The sequence below is a fragment of the Geotrypetes seraphini genome, chromosome 1 (genome assembly GCF_902459505.1).
Source record: "Geotrypetes seraphini chromosome 1, aGeoSer1.1, whole genome shotgun sequence".
NCBI classification, from domain to species: domain Eukaryota; kingdom Metazoa; phylum Chordata; class Amphibia; order Gymnophiona; family Dermophiidae; genus Geotrypetes; species Geotrypetes seraphini.
Genome location: NC_047084.1, coordinates 162,441,599 through 162,469,433, shown reverse-complemented (window position 1 = coordinate 162,469,433; position 27,835 = coordinate 162,441,599). Strand labels below are relative to the sequence as shown.

General features: G+C 43.0%; 1 protein-coding gene and 1 long non-coding RNA gene across 7 annotated transcripts in view; one reads left to right on the top strand and one right to left on the bottom strand.

Annotated features, from left to right (window-relative positions):
* TRIM2 (tripartite motif containing 2) overlaps positions 1-27,835 on the bottom strand; it is a 214,163-nt gene that overhangs the window by 77,416 nt on the left and 108,912 nt on the right. For all 6 annotated transcript variants that reach the window (XM_033940845.1, XM_033940856.1, XM_033940863.1 and 3 more), the window contains 2 exons: positions 17,235-17,413; positions 6,117-6,354 (listed from right to left, as the gene is read on the bottom strand). In XM_033940845.1, the coding sequence (XP_033796736.1) occupies positions 6,117-6,354; positions 17,235-17,368 (372 nt within the window). In that variant the 5' untranslated portion in view covers positions 17,369-17,413. The remainder of the gene's footprint in view (positions 1-6,116; positions 6,355-17,234; positions 17,414-27,835) is intronic.
* LOC117358939 lies at positions 3,874-17,355 on the top strand. The gene is made up of 4 exons (XR_004539131.1): positions 3,874-3,903; positions 4,746-4,816; positions 6,139-6,233; positions 17,131-17,355. It is a non-coding gene; the product is annotated as an uncharacterized LOC117358939 (long non-coding RNA).

The following is a 27,835-nucleotide window of genomic DNA, read 5'->3' as shown; positions in this document are numbered from 1 at the left end:
GATGACGTAATGCTATTACTCAACCACCGATGTTAAATAATGAATTAAAAGTTTGGAGACCAGTTGTCGGAGGGTTCAGATGGGAGGGTCGCCTGCGTGTGGGGAGGAGGGAGAGGGGAGAGGGGGGAAACACTGCTGTCGACGAATCCAGAGACATTCAGATTAGGCTTTCGGGGACTAGGGCTTATTTTCGGGGAAACACGGTAATAGACATATTACATACACATCTATCCAAGACCATATCTTTTCAGTTAATGGTCCACAACTCTGTAATGCTCTTCCAAATCATATCTGAATGGAATCCAATCTTGACCGATTTGAAATTTTTAAAAACATTTTTATTCATGGATGCATTCAGCTGACATACCAATGACTTTGATCAGCGGAGGCCTCGTGAGAATCAATCTGAATCTAGTTTTACCATTTTCCTTTCTCTGGAAAAGATTTTGTTCTACGTTAATACCCTTCAAGTATTTGAAAGTCTGAATCGTATCTCCTCTGTTTCTCCTTTCCTCTAGGGTATACATATTCAGGGCTTCCAGTCTCTCATCATATGTCTTCTGGCGCAAGCCTCCTATCATTTTCGTCACCCTCCTCTGGACTGCTTCAGGACGTAAGAAGACTTGAAGTGGTCCAGAAGAGGGCGACGAAAATGATAGGAGGCTTGCGCCAGAAGATGTATGAGGAGAGACTGGAAGCCCTAAATATGTATACCCTAGAGGAAAGGAGAGAGAGGAGATACGATTCAGACGTTCAAATACTTGAAGGGTATTAACATAGAACAAAATCTTTTCCAGAGAAAGGAAAATGGTAAAACCAGAGGACATAATTTGAGGTTGAAGGGTGGTAGATTCAAAGGCAATGTTAGGAAATTCTACTTTACGGAGAGGGTGGTGGATGCCTGGAATGCGCTCCCGAGAGAGGTGGGAGAGTTAAACTGTGACTGAGTTCAAAGAAGCATGGGATGAACACAGAGGATCTAGAATCAGAAAATATTAAAAATTGAACTAAGGCCAGTACTGGGCAGACTTGCACGGTCTGTGTCTGTATATGGCCGTTTGGTGGAGGATGGGCTAGGGAGGGCTTCAATGGCTGGGAGGGTGTAGATGGGTTGGAGTAGGTTTTAACGAAGATTTTGCCAGTTGGAACCCAAGCACAGTACCGGGTAGAGCTTTGGATTCTTGCCCAGGAAAAATTAAAAAAATTTTAACTGAATCAGGTTGGGCAGACTGGATGGACCATTTGGGTGTTTATGTGCCGTCATCTACTATGTAAGTGGAGCACACAATCAATTTTAAATCTTTTCTTTACTTACTTTACTGTTGATTATGTAGTTCTATTTTCTGATTTAATTTTTTAAAATTTTTGCCAAATGTAAACCGCATAGATGTTTTGCCAATGCGGTTTATCAAATGTAGAATAAACCTGGCTGGAAGGCATTTATTTTAAGCTCATTTTATAAGGACAAACAAGCGCTTATTTGTTTTTGCAGAATTTTAGCAGAAATCATGCCCACATTGCACCTATTCAACAGGATGTCTACTATTGTAATATGCATGTAAATTGCAGTATTTCCTAATCTGCATGTGTACATTATGACTGTTACACTGCACTCTCAACAACACCTACAGTAAAAATGTGCAAGTCCCATGCCATCATGCATATTTTTATAGCTGGCACAATTTATAAGAATTATTTTACGTGCATGTATTGCCATACACAAATGCAAAAATTATTATTTTATAGAATTACCCCCATAAATGGGCAGGACACCACTTTGGTATGCGGTGATGCAAGTTACAATAGTGGTAGGTAAACTTTAGGACCTCGATTATAACAAAAGCTATTTCAACTTATATATGGAACATAAGCATTGCCTCTGCTGGGTCAGACCAGAGGTCCATCATGCCCAGCAGTCCGCTCACGCGGCGGCCCATCAGGTCCAGGACCTGTATAGTAATCCTCTATCTATACCCTTCTATCCCCTTTTCCTTCAGGAAATCATCTAATCCCCTCTTGAACCCCAATACCGTACCCTGTCCTATCACACCCTCTGGAAGCGCATTCCAGGTGTCCACCACCCTTTGGGTGAAGAAGAACTTCCTAGCATTGGTTCTGAATCTGGAGATATTTCCTGATCTGGAAGATATACATAAATGTCATGAAAGCTACTTTATCTTGGCAAGAGGGAAATGGGAGCTGTCAAAATCATTATATTAGCAAGACTTGTATTTTTTCAAGAATTTTATTTTCATTTTCTATACCGTTCTCCCAGGGGATCTCAGAATGGTTTACATAAATTTATTCAGGTACTCAAGTTAGTACTCAAGCATTTTTATCTAAACTGCAGAGGGCTTTATCCCAATTTATCTGAGACAGGAAAGTATCTCAGATAGTGAAAAATATTTTGCACCAGTTATGGGCAAGGGGGATTAGCCTTACCTAACCTTAGAAAGTATTGTCTGGTTGGTTAGCTGAAGCAGCAGACTTGTAGCAGAACATCAAAATGTGCATTCCTTACAATAACAGGAGGAACATTCTGGATCTCTGATCCAGAGTAGCACCACTCAAAGGGAAATAGGTGGTCTTTAAATTGGAGAGAAGTACAAAAGTGAGTGTAGGGAGATGTCCAGGATATTCCTTTCACAAAGGGAGTCCAGTAAAGATATAAGTGGAGAACCAGTGAGTTTCCCATAAAGGGGGCTATGAAGGGCAAAGGTTCTCAGAGGCCAGGGAAGAGAAGAAGAAGAAAAAAAAAAAGACGACCAAAAGTGGGGCCTATTTCCCTCAGAACAGAAGAGTGGGAGAAAAGGAGCTTAAGACAACATTTCAGTTACCCCAAGGCACAGGACACCTTACAGAGCAGTAAGGAGGGCTCAGAAGTGGGAATTCCAATGAAATCAGGAGAGCAAATCAGCTGCCAGTTTCCCATTCAAAGGACTCACCATGTGAAGAGTAACTGCACATAAAGGAAGTAGCAGAAGCAAGAGCAGGAGTGGAGGACTGGGTATACTTTTGCTCTACTGTTAAAAAGCATCAAATATCAAAGGCTGCCCCCCAAAAAGGGGGAAAAACGTTGACTCAAATATAAATACGATAATGTCGGGGCTTCCCCCTCCCAATGCCTCTTGGGATGCAGTGGGAGGGGCTGAAGGCCCTGAATGGCTCAAAATGGTGATTTTGAACCAATCAGGGCCTTCAGTCCTTCCCATTGCATCCCAAGATGCATTGGGAGAGGGAAGCCCCATCATTTGCAGCATGCGGCCCTGTAGGCAGGAGGGAGTGGGCTTTCCTCCTGCCGTTTTCTCATCCGAAGGTCTGGGGGTGGTCCAGGGATATGGAAAGGAGGTCTGGGGATGTCAGGGGAGGGGTGTAGGGCTCCACGGCTCAGCTGAGCCACAAGGAATTCCTGAAACTAGCTCAGCTGATGGGGATTCCTTTGCTGCAATCAGACAAGGTAGTTGGTGGGCACGTCTACAAAAAATTACTTTTGTGAGTTTTTCACGTGGACATTTTTATTTTTGAAAATAGGCAAAAGGTTGACGTCCTAAGGACCAAGACTTATACCTAGCTCATTTTGAAAATGGAAAAATTTTCCTACTGGGTTTGTGGATGTCTTGCACAAAACGTCCAACCTTAGACTTAGGCACACTATTGATTATGCCCCTCCATGTTTAGAGCATCGGGGCCTGAGTAGGCTTTTCTGGGGAAATGCCCAAGGTTGCAAACAGGGAAAATTAAAGCACATTTTTTGTTCACTTAGTTACACAACATCTTATGTAAATTTGGGAAAAGCTGAAGTGTTTGCAAGGAGTGCTAAAGAGGCTCTTTATGTTGGCTCCAGCTCAATATAAACCAGTCTTCCTCCCCTCACCGAGGTACAGACAAAGGAGAATTTGTAAGGTAGGAATGCCTGAGCCTAACTCAGTTATTTATTGGGAAAGGAAAGATTTTGGTGTCCGGTGCCTTGAAAACAAAATATGAAATCTTGTCACGAGATTTTCTCTCTCATTTTACAAGTCTAACACTATTTCATGAAGAAAGGTAGAGAATAGCCTGAGTGGAATAGAACCCATTTTGTGGGAACAAATGCAGCTTACGCAAAGAAAACTACAAAAGGCAACAATGAAATGCTATACCTAGTTAAATGGGGTAGAGTTTATTAAATTTAAGTGGATGTTGGCATGGGAGTGTGAAGGGCTTGTTCCTGATCTCTGCGCTTTTGGCCTGTGTGCCGCTGGCCAGGAAATACGCTGGACCACCAGGTACAACGAAGCGGGCGGGCAGATTTAAAAGATGCGACGGTGGCGGGCGGGGGTTAAAAGATGCGGCGGCGGCAGCGGGCTTAACAAATTTGTAGCTTCTCTTCAAAAGACACACTTACGTTTCCACCCCCTTTTTGGGGGTGGACAAAGTGTGTCTTATGGAGCTAACAATATGGTAAATTCAGTTTTTCCAAAGTTAAAATAGCAGCATTTATTATTATGTGGTCAACTGTGAAGTTAGCTGCATAAATTCCAGATGAGTTCAGAAATTGGTGCATTCTGTCCCTTGCCCATAGAATACCTGCCTAGCACTGCAGATGTCCCAGGGCAGGGGAAGAGCAGGCAGGCAGGCAGTGCTCACTGCACAGTGCATAATGATTGGAGCAGTGAACTGACAACCAGAGAAGCCAGGGCTCAAATCCCACTGATGTTCCTTGTAATCTTAGACAAGTCGCTTAACTTAACCCTTCCTTACCTCAGGTGCAGACTTCAATAGCAAGTGCTCCAGTGACAGAAAAATACCTCCTGTGCCTTTAACGACTACTGAAAAGGTACGAGCTAAATCCACATTCTTCTCCTAAAGTTTAAGCACTTGCTAGATGGCTTTTGATAGACTTTCTGAAGATTGATGCAGGGAGAACTACTTCACCAGGGTTGACCACTTCATATAAATATTGTTTACCGACAGTCTTCCAGATTTTTACAGATAACCTATCTTTGCAAATGCTTACCAACTCCACTGCAAGATTAATCCAGAGGCTCCTAGGAATACCCATTTAACTCCTGTGTTAAAGAAACTACACTGGTTACCTATGCAACAAAGAGTGCAGTTCAAGATGGTTGCGATGATACATCGGACATCGTATCTTGCTTGCCCAAAGATCTTACAAGAATTCTTCCAGATCTATAAACCGAGAAGGGAGCTTAGAGATGTAAATGGGATGAAATTAAGTTTGGAGGGTAGAATTTCGTCGGAGCATCAATGATATCTGTGGCTGGCGTACAAATATGGAATGCCTTGCCTGGTATCCTGCGGTTTTGTATGGGGAGGATAAATTTTAAGAAAATGCTGAAAACTCAATTATTTGCCAATGCCTTCTTATGCTAAGGTACATTTCAGTTGATAATTGCCTTTTAGAATTTTTCTGACATCAATCTATGATTTAAAGATGGCTTGTATTTCTGAATTGACTGAATTTGTGCTCTATCCCTATTATAACAGGGACGATTAACGATGTTGTTTAGACATGTCTATGTTAAATGTGATAATCGGAGGGAAACAAGATTTTATGTATGTGGTATGGAAACCGCATAGTTACATGCGGTCTATACATTTCTAATAAATAAATAAATTATTGATGCTAGAGGAGGAGAAGTGGAATTACACCAGCAGCCACAGAGTGAAATGAGCTTCTTGTGAGTGGCGACATACAATTGCCGAACTCTATGATGAGACCCCCATATCACCATTCAGGAACAGTGGTGGCCTATTTAAAAGACAAAGTTGGACAAGTTCCTGCCCAACTGGAAAGTACACAGGTGAGGCTGGGCTCATTTAGAGCACTGGTCTTTGACCTAGGGGCCGCCACGTGAGCGGACTACTGGGCAAGACGGACCACTGGTCTGACTCAGCAGCGGCAATTCTTATGGTCTTATGCTCTTATCAGCAGTTGTGGGCTTCAGGGCAGTTACCATAGCGGTAGCTGCTAGCGTGGCTTTTTAAAGGTGGGGGGGGGAGTGAAATGTTTGCAAAGTGCATTGCTCTCCAACTTCATGCGTCTGTAAAAAAGCAATCTTTCAAAATAAATAAAATTTTTAAAAAAAAAAAAACCTCATCTGCCTAGTTCTTACATTTCCATCATGGTTGGGGCAGGAGAGCGGCTTCCCAGAAGCGACAGCTGTCACAGTCTCCAGGATGGAGGACTCCTCGATGCCATTGTCCGGACTTCGCTGTAGTACATCCATCAGGTTAGTGATAAAGAAGTTGTTCTGGAGTGCAGAAACCCCCTTCTCAGGCAGAATAGAAGTCTGTCGACACACTGGGCAAGACAGTGTTAAACTATGAGCAGGGATGTAATTCTGTAAGCACCTGTCAAGGAGAAAAAAAGGAGAACAAAATTATTCATTCTGGTGGGAATCCCTATGGTTATGTGTTTGAAATGGAAAAGTTTATGGCTATTCAGAAGGGATATTATAAAAAATGTATGGCATTTTGGGAACCATCTACTAAATATTGTAAAGATTGATTTATTTATATAACTGAGGAAGTCATACACATCAGGGGAGGGGGGTAGGTTTTGACATTGGTTAAGAGATATAGATAGGTTTGTTTACAGGTATTTTTATGAGGTATTGGTTAATTGGAAAGTAGGTGGGGGAAAATAAGTCTTGTCTTTATTTTATTAAGTATATTGTGCTGTAATGATAATATTTTATGTAAATGCATCATCTTTTGTGCACAATTGAAGTTTTGAAAATGAATAAAGAATTTAAAAAAAAAAAAAAAAAAACCCACACACGACATCCAACAGAAACCACCACATGAGGTCCAGCCAGCATTATTAACTAACATAAGAAAACATTAGCAAACTTGTTTTCCAGGATAGCCATATGCTGCAATATAGTGACTGGTTTACACATATGGTGACACATTCCCTGTTTTGCAGGAGAATGTGTCATAACCTGGTTGAGCTGACCAAATTCTAGGCTAGACAGAGTTAAATTTGTGAAGACAATACATGAGGGGGGAGGAGGGAGTGGAGGTTACAGTTGGCGAGAAATGTGTGGCGAACAGAAAACTGGTTGGGTGAGAATTCTGTTCAGAGCGCCCAATCAAAATTTTTACAGAGGGAAGAAAACAGTGGATCATTTTTGGTGGGCTTTGGTGGGTTTTGCTTTCGTTTGTGGCACCTGGGAGGGAGGTCAGTATTGTCCCTTCCACCCTCTCTACTGGTCAGGTTGTTAGAGGTACTACATGGGGGTGCGAGTGGGGGTGGAGTTTGTCTCAGTGGGGGTCCCAGACGCCATTCCCCTTGGGATGGAATCACGTAAGCTTTGAGTTGCTGATTTACTGTGGATAAAAGAAAGGTTTGAGTTCATGTGCATTCTAGAGATCAATGTATGGTTTTGTGGATAGTGTCAGAGAGCATTTTGGTTTCCTGGATCATGTGATGATTTTCCAAGGGCTTCTGAGTAGAAATCGTGTGCATTTATCAAAAAAGAGAAGACATGTTCAGCAGCAGACTTGCTAAGGTACTGAAAAGAGCTCTAAACTACAACCATTGGGGCTAGGACAGGGGTCTCAAAGTCCCTCCTTGAGGGCCGCAATCCAGTCGGGTTTTCAGGATTTCCCCAATGAATATTCATGAGATCTATGTGCATGCACTGTTTTCAATGCATATTCATTGGGGAAATCCTGAAAACCCGACTGGATTGCGGCCCTCAAGGAGGGACTTTGAAATCCCTGCGCTAGGACTATTGCCAAAAAAAAAAAGTAAAAAGGAGACCATACTCAGTCAGATTAGAAAAAATATAATGCTCAAACAACATAGCCGGCAAGAGCAAAGTGGAAATGACCAATCAGATTGGTGCACAAAAAAGTGTCTTTCAACTCATCTGATAAATCCAATGGTCTTTATTAATCCAAATTAGCTCATAAATCCAAAGCAACTCAGCAACATAGCAACATAGTTGATGATGGCAGATAAAGACATGAATAGTCCATCCAGTCTGCCCAACCTTACCCTCTCTTTAAATTACTGATTTAAATTTTCCTCCTTCTTAGCTATTTCTGGGCTAGAACCCAAAGCTCAGCCCTGTACTGTGCTTAGGTTTCATCTACTGAATTCTCCATCAAATTTCACTCCAACCCATCTGTTGAACAAACTTGAAGGGCTGAAGTTAGGACCCAAAGTGGTGAACTGGGTTAGAAACTGGCTGTCAGACAGACACCAGAGGGTGGTGGTTAATAGAAGTCACTCGGAGGAAGGAAAGGCAAGTAGTGGAGTCCCTCAGGGTTCGGTGCTGGGGCCGATCCTGTTCAATATGTTTGTGAGTGACATTGCTGAAGGGTTAGAAGGAAAAGTGTGCCTTTTTGCAGATGATACCAAGATTTGTAACAGAGTAGACACCGAAGAGGGAGTGGAAAATATGAAAAAGCATCTGCAAAAGTTAGAGAAATGTTCTAATGCCTGGCAACTAAAATTCAATGCAAAGAAATGCAAAGTAATGCATTTGGGGATTAATAAATCAGAAGGAACCGTATATGCTGGGAGGTGAGAAACTGATATGCATGGACGGGGAGAGGGACCTTGGGGGTGATAGTGTCCGAAGATCTAAAGGTAAAAAAACAGTGTGACAAGGCAGTAGCTGCTGCCAGAAGGATGCTGGGCTGTATAAAGAGAGGCGTAGCCAGTAGAAGGAAGAAGGTGTTGATGCTCCTGTACAGGTCATTGGTAAGGCCCCACTTGTAGTATTGTGTTCAGTTTTGGAGACCATATCTGGCGAAGGATGTAAGAAGACTTGAAGCGGTCCAGAGGAGAGCGACGAAAATGATAGGAGGCTTGTGCCAGAAGACGCATGAGGAGAGACTGGAAGCCCTGAATATGTATACCCTAGAGGAAAGGAGGGACAGGGGAGATATGATTCAGACGTTTAAATACTTGAAGGGTATTAATGTACAACAAAATCTTTTCCAGAGAAACGAAAATGGTAAAACCAGAGGACATAATTTGAGGTTGAGGGGTAGTAGATTCAAGACCAGGATGGTCTTGGGGCTCAGGGATCTCACGTATGAAGAAAGGCTAAAAAAAACTGCGGATGTACTCACTGGAGGAACGAAGAGAGAGGGGAGACATGATTGAGACCTTTAAGTATATTACGGGACGTATAGAGGTGAAAGATGATATGTTCTGTCTTACAGGGCCCTCGGTTACCAGAGGGCACTCGCTGAAAGTCAGGGGAGGGAAATTTCATGGTGATGCCAGGAAGTACTTCTTCACCGAAAGGGTAGTCGATCATTGGAACGAGCTACCTCAGCAGGTGATTGAGGCCAACAACGTGTCAGATTTTAAGAGAAAATGGGATATTCACATGGGATCTCTAGGGGAGTAAAAGTCAGGGAGTAGGTCATTGGTATGGGCAGACTTGATGGGCTGAGGCCCTTTTCTGCCGTCAATTTCTATGTTTCTACTTTACAGAGAGGGTGGTGGATGCATGGAATACGCTCCTGAGAGAGGTGGTGGAGAGGAAAACGGTGACTGAGTTCAAAGAAGCGTGGGATGAACACTGAGGATCTAGAATCAGAAAATAATATTAAATACTGAACTAAGGCCAGTACTGGGCAGACTTGCACGGTCTGTGTGTCTGTATATGGCTGTTTGGGGGAGGATAGGCTGGAGAGGGCTTCAATAGCTGGGAGGGTTTAGATGGGCTGGAGTGGGTTTTAACGGAAATTGTGGCAGTTGGAACCCAAGCACAGTACCGGGTAGAGCTTTGGTTTCTTGCCCAGAAATAGCTAAGAAGAAAAAAATTAAAAAAATTTAAATCGAATCAGGTTGGGCAGATTGGATGGACCATTCGGGTCTTTAGCTGCCGTCATCTACTATGTTACTATGTTAAACCATCCCAGCCATCGAAGCCCTCCTCAGCCAAACAACGATATACGGACACAGACCGTCCAAGTCTGCCCAGTACTGGCCTTGTTTCTTCAATATATACCTTTATTTTCTGATTCGAGATCCTCTGTGTTCATTCCACGCTTTTTTGAACCTGTCACCAGGCATCAACCACTCTCTCCGTAAAGAAGAATTTCCTTACATTACTCTCGAGTCTACCACCCCTCAACCTCAAATCATGTCCTCTGTTTTTACCATTTTCCTATCTCTGGAAAAGATTTTGTCCTGTCAAGCTGTATCCTATTGTTCTTTTAGGAAACTAGTTAAGACCTATCTGTTTAACAAATTTATTACTTCATCGACGATGATGCTACTGTATTTGTGCTTTTCACACATTTGTATCTTATCACCGATTGTCCAGTTCTCTTATTTGTACACCGCCTAGAACTTTTTTTGGTGTTGGCGGTATAGAAAAATAAAGTTATTATCATCATTACGTTAATACCTTTCAAGTATTTGAAAGTCTGAATTATATCTCCCCTGTCCTTCCTTTCCTTTAGGGCAGTGGTCGGCAAACCGCAGCTCGCGAGCCGCATGCGGCTCTTTAGCCACTTGAATTGCAGCTCGCGGCTCAGCTAGCTAGAGCAGGGGTGCCCAACCCGTTTCTCTTCCCCGTAAAGAGGACGCTGAAGCGCCGGGCCGACCAACCTTCGCCACCCGACGTCAATTCTGGCATCAGAGAGGAAGTTCTGGGCCAGCCAATCGCCAATTGTTTCTTTTTATACTTTAATATAATAAGTTCAGTATAAAACTATTTGAGGCTTGTGTGGATGGGATCAGATGGTTTGCGGGGACGGAGACAAATTTTTTCCCCGTGTCATTCTCTAGGCTCTAAACAAACAAAAACCAACTGCAGATGTGTACAAGATGCAGGCAGAATTTATTGTGACATATAAATTTATAAAAACCTTTTTCCCAAACAAGGGACCCGACACGGTCCGTGTTTCGGACAAACCTTCGTCAGGGGTCCAATATGCAAAAAGGTTTGAAAAATATGCCACAAAAAATATGGAATAAAAAATCATTTTGTGAGACGCTTTACAGGAGTTGGCGATTCTCGGCGCATTGGACCTTTTGGTTTATGATTTTTTATTCCATATTTTTTGTGGCATATTTTTCAAACCTTTTTGCATATTGGACCCCTGACGAAGGTTTGTCCGAAACACGGACCGTGTCGGGTCCCTTGTTTGGGAAAAAGGTTTTTATAAATTTATATTTGTCACAATAAATTCTGCCTGCATCTTGTACACATCTGCAGTTGGTTTTTGTTTGTTCCTGGTTGGTTTTTTCTGCAGATAAGATTGGACCCCTCCTTCCTTTTTTGATTCTCTAGGCTCTGCCACAAATTGATTTTGACTACGTGCGGGCAAGAGGGGTGTCAGTTGGGTTGACGTAACACAAGCGGGTGTGGGGTAAGACTCTCAAAAGAAATCTTAATCGTTGTACTGCTGATCTTTTGGCTCTTTTGGCCAATGAATTTGCCTACCACTGCTTTAGGGTATACATATTCAGGGCTTCCAGTCTTTCATCATACATCTTTTGACGCAAACCTCCTACCATTTTCGTCGCCCTTCTCTGGACCGCTTCAAGTCTTCTTATGTCCTTTGCCAGATACGGTCTCCAAAACTGAACACAATACTTCAAGTGGGGCCTCACCAATGACCTGTACAGGGGCTTCAACACCTTTCTTCTACTGGTTACACCTCTCTTTATACAGCCTAGCATCCTTCTGGCAACAGCCACCGCCTTGTCACACTGTTTCTTTGCCTTTAGATCTTTAACACTATCACCCTAAGATCCCTCTCCCCATCTGTGCATATCGGCCTCTCACCTCCCAGCACATATGGCTCATTCTGATTTCTAATCTCCAAATGCATTTCTTTGCATTGAATTTTAGTTGCCAGATATTAGACCATTTCTTCAACTTTTGCAGATCCTTTTTCATGCTCTCCACTCCCTCCTCGGTGTCTACTCGGTTACAAATCTTGGTATCATCTGCAAAAAGGCAAACCTTTCCTTCTAACCCTTCAGCAATGTCACTCAATATCATAATGAACAGGATCAGCCTCAGCACCGAACCCTGAGGGACTCCACTACTCACCTTTCCTTCCTCTGAGCAAATTCCATTAACAATGGTGAAATAGACAGAATTGATTTATTTTAAATATTTAATGGCTGGAATGTGTCTGCTTTGGGAAATGTGCATCCCTTCTGTTTCTGTATTTTGTATAATATAGGAAGATTTGCATTTTTTTTCTCTTTTCCCAGTTTTGCACTGCTTACAGTAGCTTTTAGAGTTTCTGCGTCATTTTTGTTTGCATATTACTATATCTAATTTGTGGTCCCTTTAGGTTCGGGTCTGGCTGTTTTCTGCACGTGTCATCTGAGAAATTCTGCTAGCTTGTAGTTTCTGCATAGAGCTCAATAGCAGTCCAGCTTATTCTAGATTCTCCTTAGCAGGAGTATTGATGCTTGAGGGCCCAGCGTGGTATTTACGGTATACTTTTCATATGTAGGATTATTGAAGTTTGAACCCTGGGAATTAGGGATGTCGTGGTTTGACGAGTAATGCAACAATAAACAGAGAAAACCTGATGGTAACCTATCAATTAAATATAATTTTCAAAACCACCGGTATAAACCAAAACGATACTGAAGGTACTTATTTAACTTATTTCTCTTCATTAATTTTTTGTATCCTATAAACGGGAACAAAGCCTCAGATTGTGGCGTTTTACCTATTCAGGGTTCTTTTAAAGAGAAAACCAGTTTTTCTTCTCTTACTCCTATTAACATCACTGGCTTGAATCCATCCTCCCTATCTTAACATATACAATTAATCTTTTATTTCTTCAATCTTAAATACTAGGAATTAATTTAAAAGCCTTTGACAAGGTACCTCATGAGCGGCTATTTAAGAAACTGTGGAACCATGAGGTGGGAGGGGACGTACATAGATGGATTAAATACTGGTTGGCAGGCAGAAAGCAGAGGGTTGCGGTGAAGGGCCACCACTCGGGCTGGAGAAAGGTAACGAGCGGTGTCCCGCAGGGGTCTGTGCTCGGGCCACTGCTGTTCAATGTGTTTATAAATGACCTGGAAGAGGGAACCAAGTGCGAGGTTATAAAGTTTGCAGATGACACTAAACTCTGTAGCAGGGTTAAAACTATAGGGGAATGTGAAGAACTGCAAAGAGACCTGACAACATTGGAGAAGTGGGCGAATAAATGGCAGATGAACTTCAATATAGAGAAATGCAAAGTCATGCATATAAGGAAAAAGAACCCGATGTTCAGCTACAAAATGGGGGGGGGGGGTTTGGCTCTGGGGGAAAGTAACCTCAAAAAGGACTTGGGAGTGTTGGTGGATACAACAATGAAACCAACGGCGCAATGTGTGGCAGCCTCAAAAAAACAAACAGAATGTTGGGTACTATCAAGAAGGGTATTACAACAAGAACGAAGGAAGTCATCCTGCCATTGTATCAGGCAATGGTGCGCCCGCACCTGGAGTACTGTGCCCAGTATTGGTCACCGTACCTTCAGAAGGATATGGCAATACTTGAGAGGGTCCAGAGGAGAGCGACACGAATGATTAAAGGCATGGAAAACCTTTCATACTCTGAAAGGTTGGAGAAACTGGGGCTCTTCTCCCTGGAAAAGCTGAGACTCAGAGGAGACTTGATAGAAACTTACAAGATCATGAAGGGCATACAGAGAGTAGAGATGGTCAGATTCTTCAAACTTTCAAAACATAAAAGAACAAGAGGGCATTCGGAAAAGTTGAAAGGGGACAGATTCAAAACGAATGCTAGGAAGTTTTTCTTTACCCAATGTGTGGTGGACACTTGGATTGCGCTTCCAGAGGGCGTAATAGGGCAGAGTATGGTACAGGGGTTCAAGAAAGGATTGGACAATTTCCTGCTGGAAAAAGGGATAGAGGGGTATAGATAGAGGATTACTGTACAGGTCTTGGACCTGTTGGGCCAACGCGTGAGCAGACTGCTGGGCATGATGAGACCTCGGGTCTGACCCAATGGAGGCATTGCTTATGTGCTTATACATTTCTTTGTAATCCATTGGTCATGGGCAGGGGAGTTAGGTGAAGAGGTATGTTTTTATTGCTTTCCTAAAGTTGAGGAGTCCTTCAAGGCAGTGTTTCTCAACTCGATCCTGGAATCCCCCCTTGCCAGTCAGGATATTCACATTGAATATGCATAAACTTGATTTGCATACACTGCTTCCATTATATGCAAATTTCTTTCATGCATATTCATTGTGGATATCCTGAAAACCTGACTGGCAAGGGGCACTCCAGGACTGTGTTGAGAAACTCAGTTTTGGACACAAGGCACCATGCTCATGTCGAAGCACCTTTTACTGGCACCATGACATAATAGCCCGGACAAAACAGCCCTAACAAATTAGCCTTGTTACAAAATAGGCCTTGACAAAAGTCCCTAACAAAATAGCCCCTGTAAGACAATAGCCCTTGACATTTCTGCTCTTTCAGTGACTGCCATCCACTTTCTCTCTGCATCCCCGTCTCTCCTGTCTAGCATCTCTCCACTCTGTCCCTGTTCAGCACCTACCATCTTTGCAGCCCTATCCACCCCTTTTCCAGCATTTCCCTGTCTCTAACAACAAAATAACCCTGTTCCTCCATGCTCTTTTCCCTTCCTCCCACACCTGAGGGCCAGCATGTCTCCCTCTCTATCCCATGCCCCCTCCCATAGTCTGGCATAACTCCCTCTCTCAGTCTGTGGGTCCAGCATCTCTCCTCCTCTGTTCCACTCCCCAACCTAGTCTCTGACTCTTTCTTCCTCCAGTCTGCCTAAGACTGGTCCTGAGCAAGTACCTCAGCTCACAGCAGCAGGAACAGAATGTGCAAAACAGGGTCGGGCCTTTCTGTTGGGGGCTCATTTTTCAAGGGCCAAATTGTGGGCTGGTCCTTTAGTTAGGGACTATATTGTCAGGAGCTCTTTGGTCGGGGCTACTTTTGACCTGGCTTAAGAGCACAAATTTTTCCTTGGCTCTGTAGATCATCAGTTCTGGCATTTACATGTGTAACAGCCCAAGTGATGCCGTTTTTTATTTGTGTGCACATGTGTGTAATGTGTATGTCCAATATTTTTTTAATAAAATAGCTGTTCCTGCCATATGTTTGGAAAATACACGTTCTCCTACATGTCCATTTTATATATATATATATATATATATATATATATATATATATATATATACTTATAGCCCGTTACATTAATGGGTGCTAGAATATATGTCTGTGTGTCTGTCTTTATTTCTTTTTCTTTCTCTCTCCTTAGCCACTTTCTGTATTTCTGTCTTTCTTTTTCCTTGGCTCTCCACCACCACCCCTTGTCTGATCCCCTTATCCAGCAGCAGCCCTTCTCCCTTAATATCAGCAATATAATCCTTCTTCAGTAGCAGATATATTGGGTCTGATATTATTTCTTTTCAGCTCAAAGACCCAGCACTGATGCTACCTTGCTTCCATGGCCTGAGCAGGTTCCAGTTGTGCACCACAGGCTTTTGCTCTTTTGGATAAATATGTTTCAAGACTGTGATAAGCAAATATCACAAACTACTGCAGTGCTCCATCTTTTAGTGGTGACAATCAAGACAGGCTGCTGGCGTCGGCGCTGTCCCTCTGCGAGTCCCGCCTCTTTGTTTCAATTTCCTGTTTCCGCATAGGTGGGTCTTGCAGAGGGAAGAGCCTGACACCAGCAAGCTATCTTGATTGCCTCCATTGCCAAGTCGCCAAAGAGGGCCACGGAGAAGCACCCCTTACCTCCTTTAGCTTCTGCCCTCCGCTGACAGCCGCCGCGTCCTGCAGGCGCCTCAAGCCGCCGCATCCTTCAGGCGCCGACAGCCGCCTCACCTCGAAGCCCTCCTCCTGGCATCCTCTACTCCGCACCGCCTTAGCGCTGTCACGCCAACCTGCCGCCGAGCTGTCTTTCCTTCTCTGCCGGTGGGGACCGCCGGAGCCTGGGTGCGGCTAAATCCCGGGCCTGCTCTCCTTCCCCTAAGACCCGGACCCCCACTCCGCGCCATCTAGCGCATGCGCACTCTTGCCGCCACATCCCGACAGATCAGGGATCAGGGAACACGCGGCGAAAGTGCGCATGCGCGCGTAGCATTTTATTATTATAGATTCCAAAATGCTTCATGTTTAGCAATCCTATTGCAAAATGATGACCTATGCAAAAAAAAGAGGACTCGCAGCACACCAAAATAATGGAAGGAAGATATACACAAAGCAGCCAAGAATCCAATGCACCCTGAATATTGGGGTACAGCTGTGAAACCCAGTGTCAGAATAATATAAGTAAATATCACACAAAGAGCAATAGTAAGGGCTCCTTTTACAAAGGTACGTTAGGGCCTTAACGCGCGGAATAGCATGCGCGCTAGCCGCTACCGCCTCCTTTTAAGCAGGCGGTAGTTTTTCGGCTAGTGCGCGCTAATCCGGTGCTTGCGCTAAAAACGCTAGCGCACCTTTGTAAAGGGAGCCCTAAGTTTCAAGTTTATTCAAAATTTGATTCATCGCTTATCGAGACTTCTAGGCGATGTACAATAAAAATTACGGGAATACAGTTTTTGGTAAACAAATGTGGAACAGACTCAGACGATAACAGACGTACTAAAAACATGGTGGGAAAAGGATGAACTACAATAAGTAAAGAAAAGCAAACAAAAAAGGGGGAGGTTATTTAGGATTCTTTAAGGGCAAGGCAAGAAGCTTAAGCAAACTAGAGACGAGGATGGTTAGCTATGGTTTACAGCTCAAAAGCATCTTTGATTAGAAAGCTTTTTAGGGATCCTTTGAACTTGTCTAGGTTTTTTTCCTCCTTCAAGTGAGCTGGTAACAAATTCCATATTAAAGGTGCCGTTACTGAAAAAATAGTTGTGTGACGTGTATTAATAAGTTAATGAGGGGACAAATAATAAACTTTGAGCAGTAGATCTGAGTGGTCTTGCTGGTGTACGAGGTATAAGAATTTTTGTCGATAAAAAGTTGGCACCTTCGCGATTTGAACTTTAAAAAGTTAACAGTGCTAATTTATAGGTTATCCTGTGCGAAGTCTTCTCACATACAAGAAAAAATTCTACTGAAATAAATTGCCAGAATTGAAACTAAACAGCGTTTTCAATTATCATTTTGAACAACAGATGAATACCTTTCTCAAGTCACAGGAAACTGCAGAACTGGGAACGGACGACAGCCTTAAGAAAAGAAGAGCCCCTTGCAAATGGCAAAAAAGATCAGCGCTCACCTCTCGCAGAAAGTGTGCAGACAGGGAAGCACCTTGGGGTCCTTGTAACGGTCCAGACATATGCTGCAGATCAAGAATTGCTTGTCAATCTGGCGCACCACAGGACTTGGGATGTTGGAGCCTTCACTGGCCATCCTAGACCACTGACATGTGGGGTGTGTTCCCTTCTGCTGTGCACACTAATGAGAGAAAACATGCACAAATTTGTGAAAATAATACTTTAAGCAAAGGTGTCTGGAAATATAATGAGCAACATCAGCAACTAACAGCAAGAATGCCTAGACTCGTCCATGGGAGGCTTAAAGTACATCAGCACAGGGGGGCCTCCCAGGTCATATACCTTCTATTTCCATTCTGGAACTTTGAAGGGCAGGTCTATAACTGGGTGCATGTAAGTGCTGAGATAACTGAAGCTTGCACGCATATGACACGCTACCTGCTGCTCTGTGAAAGAGTAAGTAAACGCTATAGAACCCAACTGCGAGAGGGCATACACGTTTGGTGAATGGGAGGGCATGAACATGTCTCAACTTTACACATGCAACTCATAACATTACACCAGGGGTAGGCAATTCCGGTCCTCGAGAGCTGGAGCCAGGTCAGGTTTTCAGGATATCCACAATAAATATGTATGAGATAGATTTGCATCTCAAGGAGGCAGTGCATGCAAATCCATCTCGTACATATTCATGGTGGAGATCCTGAAAACCTGACCTGGCTCCGGCTCTCGAGGACTGGAATTGCCTACCTCTGCATTACACACTCTTTTCTGCCTACCAGTTATCTGGCAGATGTGGTTGTACCAATTCAGATTGAGGCTAATATTCTAGCATGCAAACGGCAGAACCAGATGCCGTTATATAACATTGGGCTGCCCAAAACAGGTCACCCTGTCATAGAATTGCCTTCATGGGCTGGGTACATATTGTCAGTAGTCCTTCATGAAACATGTGATGTTACAAATGATAGGTAGCATTTTAAGATGGCTGGCCAAAGAGCGGACAGTAATGAGAATGTTATCTCCATCACTTAAAGGGATAATGATTATACCCAAATAGTGTCAAAAATATGAACCAAAAAGAAGCCAAAAAATATGCATTGTGCTCCGTTTAAAAGCCTCACCCCAAAATGTTTAGAACAGGTGGCATCTTGCCACATCAGAGTACACACATTAACTAATTCAGTTCCTTATGCCTGGTTTAATTGTATATGCATGGTACTTTACTACATGTTAAACCTTCTTTGGATCGTTATAAAAGCCAGCTTTTCTTAATAATGATGGGAATAGCAATGCAGATGATTACATGCAATTGGAAGAGTTATGATAGACTTAATTATACTTTTTGGTGGGCAAACTTATGTTGCAGTTACAAATATGAAAGAATGAACGCTGAATTTTTAGGATATAGTAATGCATTTAGAAGGGTATGGAGCCCGTTGACATCATTTGTTGAATCACATTAGTTGTCATGTACCAGGGTGGGAGGGAAGGAGGTGGGAAGGCATCATTCTATATGTGTTATACTTTTATGGATGAATGGGAGGAAGGGGAGGGGGAGAAAATGATTGGGAGGGGAATAAATATTGATGGTGACATTTGGGTAATTTTATTCTTCATTTATACTATATATTATGTTATATTATGTTATTGTTATATGTAGGAAAACTGAAAATCTTGAATGATATATATGTTACCTGTACAGATATTAGTGTAATGTATGTAATACCTACTGTTTGTTCATTTGTATGACACTGTTTTAGATTAAAAATCAATAAAGATAAAAAGAATGTTTGTATATTTAAAGTGATTTTCCTGATTTGTTTATGTTTAAAATTTTTGCAATAGACTGTTGATATTTGAAAATTAATAAAGATTAAAAAAAAAAATGCGTTTAGCCTACCATCTGTTTATCCCAACACATGTTATATCATCCATCTGTCCCCATCTAATATCTGTATTTGACTCCTCAGCTATAGGATAAGCTGTATTATAAAAAGCATTAGCATCATATCTATGTTATTTGAATGTTCTGACTTGTGCTAATTAGATGCCTCATAAGTATTGTCTCCCTTTTAGTACGTATTCTATTTCTCTTAAATGAATTTCTGTGCTGTTAATAAGTATATTTTTGAAACTATTTCATAGTAGTCCTACAGTACCGTATTAATGTTTCAATTTACAGATTTTGACTTTACCTCATTCATTGTAATTTATGTTTATATTTGGGTTTTTAACTAGAGTTATGTTAACAAAATTGTAAGTTTAATATTGAATAATACCTGTTGTACACCGCCTTGGATGAATCTCTTCATGAAGGCAGCTAATAAACCCCAATAAATAAATACAAACAATATGCTTTTGCCAGCAAATGGTTCATAAAATTCTCCAATGTTGATCCAGTACTTATCAGATGCTGTTCTCGCAATAATATTCCCACACAACCACATCACCCCATCCCAACCCTGCCTCTCCCTTCCCACTAAACAGTGCATGAATGCTCCCAGTCACCAAACACCTTGCCCAAACCAGTTACCCTAATACAATCACAGAAAAATCATACAAGTGTACAACCATATAAGAGAGAGCTTGAAAACATGAGTTCAAAATTACATTACATTACATTAGAGATTTCTATTCCGCCATTGCCTTGCGGTTCAAGGCGGATTACAAAAAAAGGTATTACATGAAGAAGATATCTGGTAATTTCTAGAGGAGATAAGGAGAAGATGAGGTTGCTTTGGGGAATCGGGAAGGTATTGGGGAGTGGTATTGGGAATTGGAAAGGAGCTAGCAGTATTAAGTCATTTGCAGGAATTTCTTGAAGAGTAGAGTCTATTTCATTAACTAGGACTTCAGCAGAATGAGATTTAGGAGTAATCATCAGTGCAGACATGAAAACTGCCAATCAAGTGGAGAAGGCTTCATCTAAGGCAAGGCAGATATTGGGTTGTATCAATAGAAGTTTCGTCAGCCGAAAGCCTGAAGTCATAATGCCGTTGTACAGGGCCATGGTGAGACCTCATCTGGAGTACTGTGTGCAATAGAGGAGTGTGTGGCGCAGTGGTTGGATCTACAGCCTCAGCACCCTGGGGTTGGGGGTTCAAACCCTGCGCTGCTCCTTGTGACCCTGGGCAAGTCACTCAGTCCTCCATAGCCCCAGGTACGTTAGATAGATTGTGAGCCCACCGGGACAGAGAGGGAAAATGCTTGAGTACCTGATTGTAAAAAACCGCTTAGATAATCTTGATAGGCGGTATATAAATTCCTAATAAAAAAAAAAAAAAAAAAACTTGAATTCTGGAGGCCACATTACAGTAAAGATGTGCGCAGAATTGAATCGGTTCAGCGGACAGCCACCAGGATGATCTCGGGGCTCAAGGGTCTCTCGTACGAAGAGAGACTGAACAAATTGCAGCTCTACACTCTCGAGGAACGTAGGGAGAGGGGAGACATGATCGAAACATTTAAGTACCTCACGGGACGTGTCGAAGTGGAAGATGATATTTACTTTCTCAAGGGACCCTCGGCCACAAGAGGGCACCCGCTCAAACTCAGGGGCGGAAAATTTCATGGCGACACCAGAAAGTATTTCTTCACAGAAAGAGTGGTTGATCATTGGAACAAGCTTCCAGTGCAGGTGATCAAGGCAGACAGCGTGCTAGACTTTAAGAATAAATGGGATACCCATGTGGGATCCCTACGAGAGTCAAGATAAGGAAATTGGGTCATTAGGGCATAGACAGGGGGTGGGTAAGCAGAGCGGGCAGACTTGATGGGCTATAGCCCTTTTCTGCCGTCATCTTCTATGTTTCTATTTCTTTTCTGAATGTTTTGTATGCTACCTGCAGCTCTAGTGGAGAATTCCCAATCCCCACCACATGCAATCAGGAGCTGCAAGGTCTGGGTGATCAGAGTAGAAAGCCTGTTCACAAATAACCATGCTAGTTCCAATAGCAACTACTATTGTTCATGCCCATAGCCGTTAGTTGATTTCGTATAAACATAAGGAAGTTCTCCACCCAGAGAGTGGTGGAAAACTGTAACGCTCTTCTGGAGGCTGTCGTAGGGGAAAACACCCTCCAGGGATTCATGACAAAGTTAGACAAATTCCTGCTGAACAAGGACTATGCTGGTAGGGCTAGGCTGTTAGGGGTGCTGGTCTTTGACCAAAGGGCCACCGCGTGAGCGGACTGCAGGGCATAATGGACCACTGGTCTGACCCAGCAGCGGCAATTCTTATGTTCAGTTCTTTCTTTAACATGCTGTTGTCTTAGCTGAAGAAGGTTGACTGAGAAATCCTGAGAAAAAGTATATCTGTGAACTTTGTACCATGAATTCACCCATTTTGCCACTGCTGGGATCTGCAGTTTATTGGCATAATTGTTCAGGTGTAGACTAGCAGCCCTAGGATGTATCACTCTGCCCAAGACTGGGACCAGAGTCTTTTGAGCATGGCTTATTTTTACAGTATCATTCTTCACATCTAAACTGAATGCAGGATCTGTTACTTTTCGTTTTTCAGGCACACCAACAATACAGATACGGTTTCTTCTCAGTTTTTGATATTGTCAAAGTTCTTCTACATAAATTCATGTTTATGTTTAACTTTTTCATGCTTACATATATAGTCAATATCAGCAAGTCTTCAACTTACTTATTCTCCTCTCTGCCTCTTTGAAATGTGCCGAGTGCTCCTGGACCATTTGAGATCAAATGGGTCACCTTATGTACAATAATTTCAAGATGCCAGTTTAATTTTTAGTAATTGTATTGGTAATATCATTCAGAAAAAGAGAGCTGCACGGGAATTGGGATTGTGGGAATCCAGTGGAACCTGCAGGATTCCTACAGGTATGGAAGAAGTTGTCGCAGGATTCCAGTGGGACTGGAAGTTGCTGTGGGATTCCCACAGGGCTATAGTTAAAATCTTTGGTGACTCCAGAATGAGGCTTGAAATGCACTAAGAACGGCAAGTGGAACACCCGAATGAGGCTTGGAATGTACGAAGAGAAGTACTCGGAACACCAGACTGAGGCTTGGAATGTTTAGAGAAGCATCTGGAACACCAGACTGAGGCTTGAAATACACATTCGTTGAATAGTGAATACCATCCAAAAAATCCACAGGTGTCTGTTGGGGTTGGGAGGAAACAGAGGGCCATGAGCAAGTAAATAACAGCCTATGGGTACTGGTGGGAATGAAGGAGATTAATTGTAGAGATGGGTGAGGATGGAATGGATCTTAGAGGGTATGGGTTAGATTTCATTAGTGATGGGCAGTAATGAGTGAAATTTCTGTCTCTGTGCAATTCTTTATTCTGAAAGTCTTTCATGGCCTCCAAAAGTAACAGTGAAAAGCACCATCCTAAAACAGAAAGAATATGTAACGATTGACAAAGAGATAAATTACAATAAATATCAACCAAGAAGGAGACATATACCAACTATTCTTTTTGTTTGGTGCCTCTTACACAGGTATGTATGAGAGGGTTGACTGGATGGATCATGCAGGTCTCTATCTATCATCATCTACTGAGTTACTAAGCAACAGTCAGATGTGTTCATCTTCCACTTTTCTCTCAACACATTTATCATCTGAACCCTGGGTTCTGCGGTTGACCAGCCCTCATGGATAGAAACGAGTATTTTGCCAGGTCCTTAGACATATTTTGCTTCCAGTAGTGAGAAGCAGAACGGGATAAATTTGCGAACACTTAGCTCAGAACATGATATGGCCCCCTCCCAACAGGCAAAAGACAAAGCTGGAAGGAAAAATATAAAACAGGGAAAGCAGTTAACAGCAGCAATACCAGTAAAATGAGGGGGAGGGAGGGGGAATAGTACCACAAGAGAATCTCTATACAGTGGTGCCTCACACAACGAACTTAATTCGTTCCAGGAGCAAGTTTGTTATGCGAAAAGTTCGTTATGTGAAACGCGTTTTCCCATAACAATACATGTTAAAAAAAATAATTCGTTCTGTAGCATATAATATGCTAAGATGACATAAAAAAAGATAAATTTACCCCACATTCACTCCTTCTAATTATTTCCCGTTTCATTTCAACAGAAATCACCTTCCTGCTTTTTTTAGAAGCCATGATATATAAAAAATATTGAGTTTATCTTAAAAGGATGACTGTATACAGTGAGAGAGGGCAGAGTCTCAGCGGCAAAAACTGGGACTTAACTTTTCTTTTTTTTTTTCTAGCATCGGGGAAGCGGCGAGAGTAGCTCTGCCCCCCCCAACGCATCAGCAGTAGGCGCCGGGCCCCTCCATAAAAGGAGGCGAGCCGACGGTCCGCCACTGCACAGGGAGCCAGGCGAAGGGCTGTGAGAGAGGGCAGTTAAGCGCAGTGAGTAACGCAGCTCGGGCGACTTCGTTGTGTGAAACGAAGTTCGTTGTATGAATCAAGACATGAAGTTCGTTGTGTGCAGCGTTCGCTGTGCGAGGCGTTCGTTATGCGAGGCACCACTGTAGTTGAAATTATTTGTCCTTTTATTGGTTGTGTTGCTGTTCAATATTTTCTGAGATGAGGAAGAAATCATACTGTGCTTTTCATGACAAAATAGAAGATGTTGCTATCTTCTCTTTGGTTTAATAAATCGAATGTAGTACCTAATCGAATAGCAGACCAGGGTGTTGTAGAGGCCTCTGAAATACAGATTGTCCCTGCCTTAAAATAGCAGCTGACCTCATCATAATATGTAGATGATAATGGTCAGGGGAGGGGAAGATTTAAAAAAAAATAAAAATGGCATACCCTTAATTTTTTTTGCTGCAACAGGATTATGAGAGCAGTAAAACGATGCATATGGTATACAATTGTACAACCAATTCATGCTGCATGATAATCTGCAAGAAACCAGAAATATCCAGCTCCAAATGCCCAGAAGAGAAACGCGCGTTAGCTCAGGCCGTTAGGAAATCATCCTGCAAGAACCCGGCAAAATTTACCCTATCGTCTCAGCACACATCATACCAGACTGAAGGCAGGGCAGAGATAAAGGAGGAAAAAAGGAAGCAGCTTAGCAATTCTAAAATTAAGAGATTAGAATAAAGAATTTATGAGCTCTGCAGCCAGAACAGTGACAACCCCCACCCCCATGTCTGGAGGTCCTGGTAAGGTTTTGTGCAATATGAAGCTCTGTGTTGATTCTCTAGTATTGTCAGCTGGAATAATAATACTAATTTACCCCCACTTTTTACATAGCTGCACTAGTGTTTCTGGTGTCAGGTCAAAAGCGCGCCGGGACAAAGGTGCGCGCAGACAATTGAGTGCAGCGCAGAGGCGCGCGCCACAGAAAATTACTGTTTTTAGGGCTCTGACGGGGGGGGGGCGTGGGGGGGACCCCCCCCTCTTTACTTAATAGAGATCGCGCCGCGTTGTGGAGGGTGTGGGGGGTTGTAACCCCCCACATTTTACTGAAAACTTCACTTTTTCCCTGTTTTTAGGGAAAAAGTTAAGTTTACAGTAAAATGTGGAGGGTTACAACCCCCCAAAGCCCCCACAACGCCGGCGCGATCTCTATTAAGTAAACTGGGGGGGCTCCCCAACAAAAAACCCCTATCTGAGCCCCTAAAAACTGTAATTTTCTTCGGCGCGCGCTTCCGGCTTGCGCTCAGTTGTCGGCGCGCGCCTTTGTCTTTCGCGGGGTTGTCTATGAACCGTGTTTCTAGTGCCGGCTGCGGCTGTTACTGTGGCTGTCGGCGCTAAAAACGCTAGTGCGGCTTTGTAAAGGAGGGATTTTATTTATTTGAAGTTTAATTAAAAATTTGATTTGATCGCAAAATCATAATCCAGTGCGATTTACAAATACTGATATAATTGGGGTAAAAAGGCAAACACATTAATCCAACCGGACAGTTAATACAACTTTTAACCAATCAGATACAAAGGGTAAAAAAAAGGATTAAATACAATTTGTAAACAAATAAGAGGCAAGGTAGTGAAACAATAGGAAGGGGAGAAGGTTACCCGCTCAATTTTCACTTAAAGCGTATCCTGAATATATAAGATTTTCATAACTCAGTTAAAAGCGTCCTTAAAAAGCCAGCTTTTCAGACGACTTTTAAACTTGCTAAGCGGTTTTTCTTCCCTTCCAGATTTGAGGGGCCGTGACGGAAAATATCGTGTCTCTCCTTGAATAAATGAGTCTTAGGGCTCTTTTTACGAAGCCGCGTTAGCGGTTTAACGCGCGTAATGGCGCGTGCTAATTTGCCGGCCGCGCTAGCCGCTACCGCCTCCTCTTGAGCAGGTGGTAGTTTTTTGGCTAGCGCAGGGGTTAGCGCGCGCTAAAAAGGTGCGTGCCATAAAGCCGCTAACACGGCTTCGTAAAAGGAGCCCTTAGTGAAGGGACTAAGAGGAGAGATTTTTCTTCCGATCTTAAGGATTTTGTAGGAGTATAAGGGATTAAAAGCCAGGAGCTTTATTCATTAAGGTTTTGTGTGTTAATAATGCTATTTTATATGTACAGTCAAACCTCGGTTTACGAGTAACCCGGTTTGCGAGTGTTTTGCAAGACGAGCAAAACTCTCAACAAAATTTTGACTCGTAAACTGAGCATTGACTCGATTTGCGAGCCCCCACCCGACCCGACCGCGGGAACCAACAGTATTGCTCCCCCCGAGGCCACCGGCACTTCTATCGCCTCTTCCCCCCCCCCTCCCCGACTGGCCCTGTCCTTACCCCTGCACCGCCGGTGATAAAAGTGCCTGCCGCCGGTCTGCTGTTGAGCCTTGAGCATCTGCACATGCTCAAGGCCTTCTGGATCTCATCCTCACCGAGATTCTCATGAGAATCTCAGAGAGGGTGAGATCCAGAAGGCCTGAGCTTGGATCGAGAAGCTTGGAGCGATATGGGGACCAAAACTATGCCAGGGTACACCTGGCGGGGGCCTCCGCATGTGCGGATCGCCGGACTTGATGGACCTAGGGTCTGTTCCGGAGATGGCGCTTCTTATGTTCTTATGTTATGGGAAAAGTTGCTTTGATATAAGAGGGTTTTGATTTAAGAGCATGCTTCTGGAACGAATTATGCTCGTAAACCAAGGTACCACTGTAATTCTATGATTTACAGGTAACCAGTGCTTTTCCTTTAGGTACTGTCTTAACTTCCCACTACGGCAGTTTCTGTTGAAGCTCACGCCAGCCTATCCTAACCGTCCTGTCACTGGAGCTTCCATCAAAACCCTCCCGAGCCCATCCTAAACCAAATCGCTATATAAAGACCATGCAAGGCTGCCCAGTACTGGCCTTAAGTTTGTTTTATACCATTCATTTTCTAATTAGCGATCTTGTGGGTTCATCTCGCACTTTTTTGAATTCCTTCACGGTTTTCATCTCCACCACCTCACTCGGGAGGGCGTTCTAGGCATCCACCATCCTCTGTGAAAAATAATTTTCTAACATTACTCCTAAGTCTACCTCATAGAAACATGATGGCAGATAAAGGCCAAATGGCCCATCCAGTCTGCCCATCCACAGTAACCATAATCTCTTTCTCTCTCCGAGAAATCCCACGTGCCCATCCCAGGCCCTTTTGAATTCAGACACAGTCTGTCTCCACCACCTTTTCTGGGAGACTGTTCCATGCATCTACCACCCTTTCTGTCAAATAGCATTTCCTTAGCAACCTCAATTCATGCCCTCTAGTTTTACCATTTTCCTTTCTCTGGAAAAGATTTGTTTTTATGTTATTACCTTTCAAGTATTTAAATGTCTCTATCATATCTCCCCTGACCCTTCTCTCCTCTACCGTATACGTATTCAGATCTTCCAGTCTCTTATACATCTTTTGGCACAAGTTCCATACCATTTTCATTGCTTTTCTCTGGACCACTTCAAGACTTTTTTTTTTTTTTACATCCTTAGTCAGATACAGCCTCCAAAACTAAACACAGTACTCCAAGTGGAGACTCAGGGGCATCATCACCTCCTTTATTCTGCTGGTTACCCCTCTCTATACAGCCCAGTATCCTTCTGGCAACAGCCACAGTATTGTCAAGCTGTTTCATCACCTTATGTACAATTCTGGAGGCCGCACCTTCAAAAACATATAAAAAGGAAGGAGGCTACTAAAATGGTGCGTGGTTTTTGTCATAAGGTGTATGGGGACAGACTTAAAGATATCAATATGTATACTTTGGAGGAAAGGCGAGAGGAGAGGCGATATGATAGAGACATTTAATTGCCTACGTGGCGTAAATTTGCATGAGTTGAGTTTCATTTGAAAGGAAGCTCTGAAATGAGATGGCATAGGATGAAGTTTATTTATTCAATTTTCTATACCGTTCTCCCAGGGGAGCTCAGAACAGTTTACTTGAATTTATTCAGGTACTCAAGCATTTTCCCCCTCTCTGTCCCGGTGGGCTCACAATCTAATCTAATGTACCTAGGGCAATGGGGGGGAAAAGTGACTTGCCCAGGGTCACAAGGAGCAGCGTGGGTTTGAACCCACAACCTCAGGCTCAGGGGTAATAAAAGGAAATATTTTTTTTTCAGAAAGGTTTGTAGATGCGTGGAACAGTCTCCTGGAAGGGGTGGTGGAGACAAAGACTGTCTGAATTCAAGAAAGTGTGGGATAGGCATGTGGGATCTC